Source organism: Ambystoma mexicanum, chromosome 9 (assembly GCF_040938575.1).
Source record: "Ambystoma mexicanum isolate Mex_15411 chromosome 9, UKY_AmexF1_1, whole genome shotgun sequence".
NCBI classification, from domain to species: domain Eukaryota; kingdom Metazoa; phylum Chordata; class Amphibia; order Caudata; family Ambystomatidae; genus Ambystoma; species Ambystoma mexicanum.
Window position 1 is genome coordinate 880,822,320 of NC_090931.1, and position 13,752 is coordinate 880,836,071.

A 13,752-nucleotide genomic window follows, 5' to 3' on the forward strand; every position below is an offset into this window, starting at 1 on the left:
GAATCAGATTAGTTTCTTTTTTTTGTCATAAAAAAAAAAAAAACTGGACGGAAGGGGAGACTGGCCCCAATAAAGTGCTGCTTGAACTGAGCTATACTGAGAAAATGGAACCCAAGCCTCATGTACGTCATGTAGGCTCTCAAATAGAAAATCCTCCAAAGTTGACCCCCTCTACTTAGAGGCTGCTGGGATTCTTAACTTGGCAGATATGCCCTGACACCCAATTGCAAATTGCTGCAGTGTAAAAACCTCCGGAAGGCTTCTCAGATAAGATTTGTTTGTATTGGGGCTGTGGTTATGATGAAGACCTGAAAAGGGAGGATTTTTAAACACATCAAATGAAACTTGGCCTTTCTTAGGACAATGGCAGGAGGATTTAGCCAAGACAGAGGACATGTGATGAGTTCCCATTGTTCAATTAGTGCTGCTACTTTTAACAAATCTGATGCCTTTTTAGTCGAAAAATATATTTCACTTTCATCCACGTGGTTGTGGTGTGGACTTTTTAGAATGCATCCTCTTCCAGCCTTACCTGGAGAATGAGTGCATCGTCGCAGGCTGGTGGCATCACACATTGCAATGGTGTTCTTTGTATCAGAACCGCCTTGGTGCATGGTCACTTCTGGCCTGGCATTAGATTTTCAATGCAGAACTGACATGAAATTCACACCCTGGGGAGGGGACCAGGAAGATTAAATATGGGGGTAGAAACAAAAGCATGAGCCATAGGGCACCGCTTCTCTCCCTCCCCGTGTTGCAGACGCTTCTATTATCATTCTCATCATAAAAATGTTCCTGAACCATCAGATTTAGGTTATAAACGGAAATGTACAAAGCTGCTAAAAACATTTTTTTAAAATCATAAATTCAACCCTCATTACATAAAATAAATACCCTCCCACCCCCACCCCCCCCCCCCCCAACAAGAAAAAGATATGTCAGCCAAATAAACTAGTCCCCTACACCCCTCGGCAGCACTGTGGAGTGGGCGAGGGGTAGTGTTTTCACATCCTCCAGCCAAGATCATACCTTTCCAGCTAACATAAACCAAAGCTTTAATTCTAAATGTGTGTGCAGTTTTCTTATATACATGTTGCGCAGAATTGTGTAGTTCCAAAGGGCGGCGCTTTCTGCACTTCATGGTCATTCAGAGACCTTCACGTTTGTCTTTTTACTGAGTCCTTCAGCAGAGTCTCTGTTACATCATCTCTATGGTTGCTTTGAATCCTCTGTAGTGCCAAGAAATTGTGATGGGAGATTTGCCCCCCACGCTGTGTACCTGGAGCGTTGGAGTAGTCTGCAGGAAGAGGAGTGGACAGGGCCAGCCCCTTAGACCCCCATGATCGTAGCTATCCTCTCTGGAGCAATATGAATGCAGTGTTAAATTATGACAGTGGACCGAAGAAGGAGGGTTGCGAAGGACATGTCTCAGATAATATGAAACTCGGACGAGTATGGCAATCACATCCGAGCAATCACCGGAGCGTGCCCGGTAACTACCCTACTCGGATAATGTGCTTCTTTGTCCGTGATGAGTAATCATGTTCCATTAAACCACGGTAAGGGCTGAAGGAGCTCAGCTATGCAGAGTGTAATGAAGCCAGTATTCTCCCTGGACAGATTAGCTGCAACTGATTTGACATACACCATCATAGGAGCCTCAAAGCTGCCACGGTTCGTACTTGCCTCTGATGTATGCCGTCAAGCTGTACCGGAAAGGCAGAGCAATCCAGGAGTTTCGTTAGGTAGAGGTGAAATGTGCTGATATGCTCAACTGCCAGTTAAGTTGCCATTTTTTCTGTTTTCTCCCATGTTCGCCCCATCCCGCCGCCTTCTCCTCCGCCTGCGTTGCTGCACTAGTAAAGGGCTCTCTGTGGATGGGCCATGGCCCCATCTCCTGTGCTACCGCGGCAGTTCTTCCTTCCATGAACCCCTTTCCGACTTTTCCAGATCCAAAATATTCTGTGACCGACTCCACCTCCTCCCTGGCCCCTTTGGCATTGGTCCGGGCCAGGGCTTGAAGGATGGATATGGCGTGAACAGATGAGGACTCAAGGAGAGGGGAACTAATGTTAGGCAGCCTAGAACTTCTGCAAGGGAGGGGGGGGTGGCTAAACGAGGACCCCACTGACGCTATACTCTGTAAGGCAGCAGATCCAAGGGTACATTCCCCTGCCTCAGATGATGGTGGGCATCCGGCCGCCCCCACTGCTGCTGTTCCGGTTGTTGTTCTTCCTGGATAAGTTGGGAGTGGCCATAAGCACAAAGTGTTCATCCGGGCAGCCGTACTGCAGAAGGATGTCCATGGACTCTTGGCTCATGGCCTGCTTGGCATAGGCTAAGGCTGTGTTGCCGTGGGCGTCACGGGCCATCACATCCACACCATACTGTGAAAGAAAAGGGAAAAAAAGACTTATTAGACAATTAACAAACATAAACGTTAATATAACGCAGAAACATTTGAGCAGCGCTCCACTTGGCGCCCAAACTATAGGCCCTTCTCTACCACTTATCAAACAAGCTAGCTCAATCTCCACGATTCCATCCCTGCCGCCCCCCACGTGTACACACACCCTTGCAGCAGTCATTCTTTAAAATGGGGATTTATTTATTGTTAGATCACTTGATGCGGCTTGTTGTGCATATTCCACTTTTGGTTTTGACTTGGGCTGCCCTAAAAGTTACTCAACATGCCCACCCCTCTGCCACCAGTCTAAACACGTTCACAGTAAGAAGCCCGGTTGCTCCCTATGCATCGCCACCTAGACAGGTTTTGCATTAGTGCTCATGGCTACCCCCTCACATCAGAAATCCACGTCCAAATAGTTGCTGATTGATTTGGAAATGTATTGCCTTAAATATGACAATTCACAATCGATGCTGTACCAAAATAAAGGAAGAATAAGACATCCCATGAATGTAAAGAAAGGAGACTCAAATAATATGCCAAAGAATGAGTGCATGCCATCAGAGCGAGCAAAGCTTGCCAGCTAGCATCACGTTGCACTGGGTTCACCGGCCAAGGTGCTCACTGTGCAGCTCTAGAACATCAAAAAGCAAACGTAAATCTCTCACTCTTAGCCTAACTGAACGCACTCAAAGCTTCATTAGGCGCTACACGTGTGGACTTTTCCAATGCACTTGTGTTCGAAGGGCAACACAGAAAAATGGCGGCAGCAGGAGAAATTCTGATATGCACGAGTTGGCAGAATTCTTTCAGCATTTGAATAGCGCACGTTTTTTTTTTATTTAAATGGAATCCATAATGCCTTCAATCTATATTGCACAAGTCAGACTGCAGAAATACAATTCCCTGGATCCGGTGGACCGTAGAGCAAGGCTGGCCTGCCTGGGAAATGAAGCAGCGTGCTAGCAGTGGGCTATTACCGCTTCACATGGACAGCATTACTAATACTTGTGGTACCACGAGAGACCCGATTGGGAGTCTTGGTTTTTTGTCTAAATCTTTATATTAGGCAATCTGCACAATAAGAACCAAAGAAAAAAACACAGCCACTTAATAGGCAAAAAAAGCATGTCGCAAAAGAACCTCGGCCTCCAAAATGTATTTTTTTTTTTTTAATGATTTGTTTTTAAACAGCTCACTAAAGACAGTGAAGAAGATCAGGGCAACCAAGGAAGGTGTTTCGATAACAATTGAAAGGGAGGAATATAAATATAAGGAAGGCAAACTAACAGGGGAAGGAATCACCAGAAGAAAGGAACCGTGGTAAATATAGGTCTCCGATCATAAAGTATCAATGTTCTTATATTGATCAATTTGAAAACCCCCTCTGCACTTAAAGCCAACTCCGTTATCAAGTACTACTGCTCTGAATGCCAAACTAAGTCCAACGGGGGAGCATCTTTCCCCAACGCACCACCATCCACACAAAGAACCTGGGTAAAGCCCCTGCCAATCCAGTGTCCAACACCTTCCCAGTCCCCTACAGGAAGTTGCAGCGCCTATGGTAGGGAGGAAAAAGCTCTGAGCATTGAAAATGGCTTACCACTGCTACGGTGTCCCACCCCCATATTTAAGAAAGGTTGTAGCAGAGCACACAACTTGTCTGACCCAACACACCCAGAACAAGCACATTTGCAACTCGCCTCAAATGTTCTGCAACCTCCCCCTTTTTTTTTTTTAAACAGCACTATGTAGTCCATCATCTTGTCTTTAATTTCAAAGGTATCTGGTGGCTGCATTTCTGCATGATCCAACCTTCCTGCTGGAGTCTTTAGTTGAGTGCCAGTCTTCTTCATGCACTGTTCAGCCCCTTTTGGGTGGCAATTGCAATCTTGTTTTTATTGTGGTGCCAAAGCACTCAAATTTCTTCATTGTTCGCTGTAGGTTTCCTATATCCGCGAGTACCTGATTGAATCAGTCTTGAGATGCTAACTTCAGCTGCGGGCAGCTCTGCGGCTTTAGTGTTATGCTTGAAGAAATCCTCTTTGTTTTGCCTCTGCCACTTCTCTGCCATAGTGCTAACTCTACTTTATGCAGCTCGCAAACCCAATAATCATTGGTCCAGCCGCGTGGACTGTGAGCCACACCTGCAGCTTGTTCACCTCTCCACACCCAGCCTTCTAAGGCACTGTGTGCCAAAGTGCCTTGGTTTAGAGGTCTCCAGTCCCTTGGTTCACATGAGCTGCACAAGTGTGCAAAGACATAAGGGCTTGCGCCGACAACAGGGAGAGCTGTCACAGCTCAGACAGGGGTCTTGACATAAGGCATCTCACCACTAACCCTGCTGTAATCTACTCATCCTCTCGGTCTGCATTGTCTCAATTTTTCTGCGTGATCATTCAGATCCAGGCTGCAGTTCATCTCCACCTTTACTACTCCAGATTGGGGTTAATGTCTCCCAATTTTACGACTCTGATAGCCACCACTTCCTAGCAACTGGTGAACACCCCCCCTCTGCCCAATGAGGAGTGCTCCAACGCCCCAAGAGAATATCTGTGGGGGGGGTGTGTAAGAGGAAAGAGAGCGAGAGAGAGAAACACCCCCCTGGTGAGGACTGTCGAGCAGATCGAAGGAGCGACTATCAATAAATGCATGTGTGAAAAGGTTTCTTGGAGAAGCACCGTGTGCACATCACTTTAGTGCCCTGTACTTCAGTTTCCTTGTCCTCCTAACCTCGCAGTACTTAGAAATAAACGGACTACCAGTCTAATAAGCTACATAGCCACAGCGTTGCAGACTTAAAAGATCCCATTTCTAATCCTGTTTATCCAATTTGATCCAAACTGTCTGATCTTTGGCAGATTACTTTATTTTCCTGTATTTCCATTATTTGTCAACTTTGAGAGTGCTAAGAAACAAACAACGCTGGTATACAGGGAGAATAAAACCACTCCAAAAAGACTGGGGAGGGGAGTTATGGATTAGTGGCAAAATTATATCCTTTTTAATCAGAAGGTCTGGATTAAAATATTTGCGTTCATTTCGGTACAGCAATCCCTACTTCAAAAACGCAGCTTGCATCCATTGTGGACTGAGTGCAACTCTGTTATTATTTAACCAATCAGACTACTGATATCAAGCGATTATGCCTTAAACTTTGCTAGATTGGTAGGTGGTGATTGCTAATGTACATCAACACCCATTTACGAAAATGCTGCAACCTCAGATTTAAACAGTGTTAAAAGGGATATCCTGGCCCACCAACTGGTTCAAGGATCATTTGATCCCCATTTGTAATGTCATTGAGGGGTGAAGGGTTTTGTGATGGCCTGTTTGCAATCCCTAGGATTTTTAATGGAATAATGCCACTAGTTCTAATCCACAGTTTCCCTACTTGCCCAAACATGTATGATTTTGGGCAAGTATAGTTCCTTCTCTGTTTTAAGTTTTCGTATCGGACTAAATTGTGAATGCTTAGAGATATACATCCGTATAAAGTGCTATACTAAATCAAACAGTTTGGCAAAGATAGGACACAGGAGAGATGGTTTAATATTGCGCACACTCTCTGTTCTTCAGTTCCTTTATATAGAAATCCTTTTAATTTCTCATGCACAATGAAATGTCTTCAGGGTACATTCATGAGAAAATGTAAACTCTTCCTACTTTAAAGTTGTTCGGTGCAGACAGCCTGTCTTTCTTATCTGTAACTGTCATGGAACAGAGTGGGCAAATGCAGAGTAAAACTGGTGCCAGCTACGCCATCTGTCATTTGATTGAAGTTATGTGCGATTTTGCTCATGCATGGGATGTGCTCAATTGAAGCCTGTGAAGCAATGGTTGGACAACATGAAATATTATCCACAATGTAGGATATTACCCACAAACCCGGTTCCCAGGTTGAGGCATATTTTGCATGCCTCGTAGGTGGATAGCGGATTACCAACCACAAGGAGTACCTCATAAAAAGAGCCCTGCTGAGGCTTCCATATAAAGATAGACAGCGTGGCCAAATAACCCCTCGGGACAGACACATGCAGCTTTTTCTTTGAAAATGGCAATGCAAAGTCCAGCACGTTGGCCACGAAAGCCATAAGGGTCGAGCTGCTGCTGATTGAACCACCTCAAGAAAGTTAAACAAGTAAAGCTTCTGCATGCTCTGCTGCCTGGCACCCATTATGATGTTCAGCACCTCCTATGAAAAGTAATGCCACAAACCGCAGACGTTCAGAAGCCAGACCTGAAGCTGAAAACTGCTTGGGTCTGAGCAGAAAATCTTGCACGACTCCTTGGCCACAAGGTCAGGAAACAGTGGGATCCTTCAGCAGAGGGTGACTGAGGTTGTATCGGTCTACATACCACGCTATTCAGGGCTGGTTCTGTGCCACCAAAATCATGGTTCCTCCTATAAAACCTAAACCTTATTAGGACCATCTGCAGCTGGGAAATTGGGTGATGTGAATATGCTTTCATGACGTCTCCTGGTTTTAACAGGGCACTGATCAACGTTCCTCTATTGGGCACCTCCTTAAAGCAAAACTGAGGACATTTCCTGTTGAGATGTCGCAAAGAGATCCACCTATGGCATGCACCACATGACGAAGATGTGAGCACTACCGAATGGTGCAAAGACATCTTGTGCATAACTGCCACCTTCTCCGAAAGCCTGCTCTTACATGGCTCTCAGGCCAGATGGAAAGACCAGACTAGGATGCCCATGACAATCAGCCACATAGAGGGGGCTTGGAAGAGCACATTCCCCTGCACTTGTTCACGTAGTGCATTGCAGTCATGTGTGTGTTTGTTTGTTTGTTTGTTTATTTATTTATAGCGCGCGCCAGACCCAAGGGTATCCGGGCGCGTGTTCAAGAATACTTTAAGCTTAACATGTTACAGTTACACATTTCAGGAAGGTTACAGTGTGCATTAACAGTAAATGATGACAATATACATGGTGACATACACAGGTGATTGTACACAAGGGTGTGTACACAGTATACATTGAATGTCAAGGAGCAAGGTGGGTTAAACGGGGGTGATGAACGAGGTATGCGTTCAGCTGCAGATTAACAGGTGGGTCAGACGTGAGTAGTCCTAGTATAGTCAGTTATAGGTCATTTTCTTTGAGCCGTTTAATGCAATTAAGTCTGAAGTGTGGATAACATTAGTCATACCTTAAGGATGATGGGAGGGAGTTCCATAGCTGGGCCGCTTTGACAGGGAAGCTGGTGCCTCCGGCTGTGATCAACTTGAATGGGGGCACAGCTAGTTGGTTGGTGTATGCTTCTCTGGTAGGTCTGTTAGAAGTTCTTCTTTTGAATCTTTCTGTTAGGTATTTGGGGGCTAGGTCATTAATACTTTTGAAAGTCAATGATGCTGTTTTGAGTTTAATTTTGTCAGCTGTAGATAGCCAGTTAGATTGTTTTCTGACGTCTGAGATATGCTCTCTTCTTGGGATTCTTAGGGCGGCTCGAAGGGCGTTCTGCAGGGTTTGGATTTTTTGCAGTGTGTGTTTATTGGACCCTATGTATAGTGCATTGCAATTGTCCAATTTGGATAATACCAGGGCTCTTGATAGGGTGAGGCAGCTGGTGGTGGATGGATATGGTTTAGCTCTAATCAGCTTACAGGTGTAAGCAGTGCTAGAGGCCATCACATTCACCTGCTTTGTTAGAGAGAGGCAAGAGTCGAGGTAAAAAACTAGTGTTTTTACTTCTTTCGCTACATTAATGGTGTTGCCATCTATGACAAATGATGAGTAGTCATTGTTCAGTCTTTTGATATTTTGTGTTACACCCAGTATGATGAGTTCCGTTTTGTCATCATTCAGGCATAGACCATGACGGGCCATCCATGCCTGGATGATGAGGTATATACTGTTCACCAAGGCCAAATCCTGTTCATAATCCCCCGAAAGTGGGATGAGAATCTGAGTGTCATCTGCATAGTTTGTGTAGGTGACACCCATCATCGAACGTGATAGGTACTGGGTCAGCCGCTGCGGAGGTGGAGAAAACCCTCATGGTTCTGCCGCTTAGGAACGACCTGATCCATGCAATGGCATGTGTGGAGAAGTGGGCCGCGGTTTCCAAGTGGGTACAGAGCACATCATGATCCACCAAGTCAAATGCCGCTGAGAGGTCCAGCAGGAGGAGTAGGGCAGTTTTTCCAAGATCCCTCAGCTCATCGACTTGGGTTTTGAGATCGATAAGCGCAGTTTCGGTACCATGTTGAGGCCTGAAGCCTGACTGTCTGGTACCTAATAGTTGGTGCATCTCCAAATATTTTTGGATCTGTAGGTAGGCCATTCTGTCTAGGATTTTTAGCAGAAATGGTACCGTAGTGATTGGCCTGTAGTTAGTCGGGATGGCGTGGTCCAGGGTTTGCTTTTTAAGGAGGGGGAGGACCCATGATAAATGGGGATAGGTCTCTGGCCGCGTCTTTTATCAGTTGGGCTGGGCATATGCCGCCTCGACAGTTGGTTGGTTTGAGCGAGAGTATTATTTTTTCAATCTCTAGGATGGTTACTTTGGTGAAGTTGAATTTGTGTTCTGGCTTGGTAGAGGTAGGTGGTTTACCACTTTGATTGGTTGAAGTGGGTATATTTTGTTTCTTTTTCTCAATTTTGGTTTGGAGTGTGGCAATTTTGTTGTTTAGAGCTTTTTCAATGTTAGAACACCACATTTTATTTTTGTCGCAGTTGTCTGGAGCAGGGATAGGGTTTTCCAGTTCCTTTAGTATAAGAAATAGCTCTTTGGTTCCAGATTTAGCCTGTAGTATTCTGTTAAAGTTTTCTTTTTTGGCCCTCCTTATTTCATTTTTGTAGATCTTAGAGGCACTGATGAGAGCTACTTTGTTAGTCTCTGATGGGGTTAGTCGCCAGGCGGATTCGCATTTGCGTTTTTCAATTCTTAGGGATTTGAGGTGAGGGGTGAACCAAGTGAGTGTGCTTTGGTTTGCTTTTTTTCATTTTCAACGGGGCGATAGTGTCCAAGGCTGTGGCCATGGTTGAGTTGAATTTGTTCACTGGGGCTGTTGGGTTTAGTGATTCAGATAAGGAATTTAGAGTTGGGAGGATAAGTGGTAGCAGTTTGTCTGCAGTTATGTTTTTTTTTATTTCTGGTTGGTAGGGGGGGCAATACAATTTCCTTGGGTCGGGTGGTGTTTTCATTTATGAGGAAGGTTATTAGTGCATGATCTGTCCAGATTTGTGGGCAGACATCAGTAATTGTTACATTACAGTTGTGGTTGGCTACCCAGTCGAGTGTTCGACCTTTTTCGTGGGTAGGTTGTGAGATTCTTTGGGTAAATCCCAGTTCTGTGATGACATTGGCGATGTTAGTTGCTTGCAAGTCTTTGTGGTTGTTGAAACCTAAGTTCATGTCTCCCAGGAGGATGGCTTGCGATGAGTTTTTTAGATTGTTTGAGAGGATCATAGAGATGTCCTCCTCAAAGGTTCCAATGGGACCTGGAGGCCTATAGATGAGGTGTATATTGATAGATTGAGAAGGTGATGTTGAGAGTTTGGCGGTTAAGGATTCACAAGATTTGGTGATTGAGGGCGTTTCTATTGTTATGGCAAGGTTGTTTTTAGCGATGATGGCTAGGCCGCCTCCTCGAGAGTTGGTTCTGTCCTCTCTGAGAATGTTGTAGTTAGGGGGCAGGGCAAGCATCAAAGCGGGTCCTGCTGCTTGGTGAAGCCAGGTTCCCGTTATGGCTAGAAGGTCATAATCGCCTATTTGGATGAGATCGGCAATTTCGGTGGCATGTGCTATTAATGATCTAGCGTTAATGAGGGCACCCTTCAGCGGTATGTTTGGTTTGGGTGTCACAGGGGTGACATGGCTTTTGTTTTTGGTGGGTCTGTTGCTTGATTTGCGGTGGTTGTTAATGGGACTGTTAGCGTGGGAATCTCTTTTGGTGGGGGAGGTGTCTAGTTTGGGGACATTGTGTTGGTTGTCTCTTGTATTGCTAGGTTTGGTGGCTAGTCTGGCTGGGGGGTTCATAGATTTTGGGTAGTCTTGATCATAACTTTGCATTTCTACTTAAGGTATTGCATGGGATATTTGTTATGGGGTGGTGGGTGATAGGTATCTTTATCTTTATAGTTTGTGGGTTAGTGTCTGGGGTGCTGGTCGTTCGGGGCTCGTCATCAGAGTTTGATGTTGCAGTAGGCATAGACTGCAGTGGGTGGTTTGCTGTTGTCATTGTGGAGTAAAGGGTGATCAGGAGGATGAAGATGGGGATCATTCTATAGAGCATACAATGGCTGTCAACACAGTGGCTAAGTATGGGCAGTGGTAACACAATGGCTAGGTATAGGCAGCACACTGGCTAGGTGTGTGCAACACGGTGGCTAGATGTGGGCATCACATTGGCTACACAATGGCTGGGTAATGGCAACACAACGGCTGCACAATGGCTAGGGCAACACAATGGCTACACAATGGCTGGGTTTGGGCACCACAATGGCTAGGTCAGCACAGTGGCTAGATGTAGGCATCACAGTGGCTACACAATGGCTGGGTAATGGCAACACAATGGCTAGGGCAACACAATGGCTAGGGCAACACAATGGCTACGCAGTGGCTAGGGCAACAAAGTGGCTACACAGTCGCTAGGGCAACAAAGTGGCTACACAGTGGCTATGCAATGGCTGGATTTGGCATCACAATGGCTACGCAGTGGCTGGGGCACCACAATGGCTACAAAATGGCTAGGGCAACACAGTGGCAACACAATGGCTAGGGCAACACAGTGGCAGCACAGTGGCTAGGTGTGGGCAGCACGATGGCTAGATGCAGGCATCACAGTGGCTGGGTAATGGCAACACAGTGGCTACACAATGGCTGGGTAATGGCAACACAGTGGCTACACAATGGCTAGGGCAACACAGTGGCTACACAGTGGCTAGGGCTACACAGTGGCTAGGGCTACACAGTGGCTAGGGCTACACAGTGGCTAGGGCTACACAGTGGCTACACAGTGGCTAGGGCTACACAGTGGCTAGGGCTACACAGTGGCTAGGGCTACACAGTGGCTAGGGCTACACAGTGGCTACGCAATGGCTGGATTTGGCATCACAATGGCTACGCAGTGGCTACACAATGGCTAGGGCAACACAGTGGCTAGGTAATGGCAACGCAGGACTACACAAGTTGAATTGTTTGTATAACAATCGGATAGTACGTAGTGTAGTACTGAGTGCAACAGTCAGAGGGGGCCACCCGGCGGTTTGAATGGAGGTAGAAATGACATGATACGCAGTTAGCACAGACAGAGTGTATAGACAACACTGTAAGGCTAGATACTGTAATAGGAGAGCAGGTAGTAGTCAGTAACAATAGCTTGAGTTACAAGTTGCTACGGTACTTACATTGGCATGTCCATAGAACAGGGTTCGGATAATGTCTTCCGTCGGCCAGCGGCGAACAGGGGCAAACAGGGGTGTTGGCCTTTAGATGGCCGGCTCTTCTGCCTGCCAGCGGATATTGGCCAGTAAAGTAGGGATTTGCGGCGGCACGTTGCCTAGCAACGCCGAGCCTCGTTTTCAAGCCGCATCGCGCCCAACATTTTGCATTTGCTGATGTCGGCGCGTGCGGACCTGCTTTCCAGTGCTGGCCTCTATGGATGTGCTATTGGGCACATGCACGGATCCTGATGGGCCAGGTGGGTGGGGGGCACACAGGCCCACGGCGGTCTGCTGCTCCTGGTGGGTGGGGGGCACACGGGCCCACAGCAGTCTACTGCTCCTGGTTGGTGGGGGGCACATGGCCCACAGCGGTCTGCTGCTCCTGGTGGGTGAGGTGGAGGGGGGCTCCAGCCCTCCTACTCCAAAGAGAGGAACGAAGCAAGAGCACAGGTGTCTTGAAGGTGTCAAGACACCTGTGCTCTTGCCCTACAGTCGCAAATGGAATTCCCTGCAGAGGGTGGCAAAATATCCTCGGCTCCAAAAGACTGATATGCACCCTAGTCTCTCTTTCCAACCATCTCTGTAGCACCACTAGATGGCTGAGAAAGGCCCAGTTGACAACCTGCACCTAAAATAACTGGCAAAGTAAAAAGTGCAGCCACCATGACATTCTCCTGCATGTGCTAGCAGCTCACCAGCTGTTTGTCCTCCAGCCAAACAGCTGGAGGACAACCCAGACAAACCCAGACAGACTATTCCAACTGAAACCGAGCTCCCAATGGGACCTCTTCCTGCAAAGCCTCACCTGAGGAATGGGAGGAATGCCTGAAACCTTTTGGGTGGTGGGAAGGTCCTTAAAAAGGTATTGTGTTCAACGCTGCCCCATTAAATTGCAGGCCCACGGCACGACTTAATTTGACTTCTTGAGGATGAACAAAAAGACCAGAACGTGGAGCAGCCCCAAGGTCTGTTAAAGCACTTTCACCCAATTTCACCAGACAATCTTCGAGGTAGGGGAATACCACCACACAAGCCAGCCCCAGAAAGGACTCCACAACAGTCATGACCCTGGTGAAAACCCTTGGGGCTGTTAGCCCAAAGGGCAGCCCCCTTGAAATACTAGTGCTGGCCAGTAGCTCACAACAGCAAGACCTTTCTTTAAGCTGATAAGATAGATACTTGGGGACAGGCATCTTGGAAGTCCAAGGAGACGCACCATTCTGTTGTCTTGGCACAGTGCACCTGAAACCTTGAACGAAGGCACCATTTTGAACGTGTCCGTTCTCATGCATTTGCTTTGGACACACAGATATAAAATGGACCACAACATCCCCAGCTCTCTTTTTGGATCATAAAATATCTCAAGTAGACCTTTGTTGGGTACCTTTTCTATGCCCCGTTTCTGGGCCATCTGCTCCACTTCAAGAAGCAGCTCTGCTTGGTAGAGCTCCTACCTGTGCTGCTATGAAGGGCCAACTTTGAGTGGGGAGGGAATGAATGGCAGACATTGAACCTTTTCTATCTGCAGGACCTGTTGGGTCCATGGTCACAGCTCCCCTCTCCTTAACTGTATCATCCCCCCAAATGTATCTCCCCCCCCCCCCCCCTCCCCAAGCCATTCTCCTCACAGGTATTGTATGAACTGAGGACACATCAAAGCAGCTTCTCTGGGGTCACAGCCCCCTGAGATGCCATAGGCTCAGTGACTGCTTGCTTCTGGCCCCTGCATCCTGTTGGCTTTTTGTAAAACTGACTACTCACAGGAGTACCTTTGCCAAAATACTGCTTTATGTTGTGACCAATATGCTTCGGTACGTTGGAGACAAATGCTTTCAGGGTAGTGGACAAGTACAAAGATTGAGCGATCGGTCTAGAGTTTGTATTTTTCCAGCATGTGCTATACTTTGTCCCCAAAGAGCTTGTCGCACTGAAA

The 13,752-nt window shown here is 46.8% G+C and overlaps 1 protein-coding gene across 4 annotated transcripts in view; it reads right to left on the minus strand.

Annotated features, from left to right (window-relative positions):
• Nucleotides 1–922: 922 nt before the first annotated feature.
• The window catches only part of AGAP1 (ArfGAP with GTPase domain, ankyrin repeat and PH domain 1), a 1,778,872-nt gene continuing 1,766,042 nt past the window's right edge, over nt 923–13,752 (minus strand). For all 4 annotated transcript variants that reach the window (XM_069615994.1, XM_069615993.1, XM_069615991.1 and 1 more), the window contains one exon: nt 923–2,387. In XM_069615994.1, the coding sequence (XP_069472095.1) occupies nt 2,178–2,387 (210 nt within the window). In that variant the 3' untranslated portion in view covers nt 923–2,177. The remainder of the gene's footprint in view (nt 2,388–13,752) is intronic.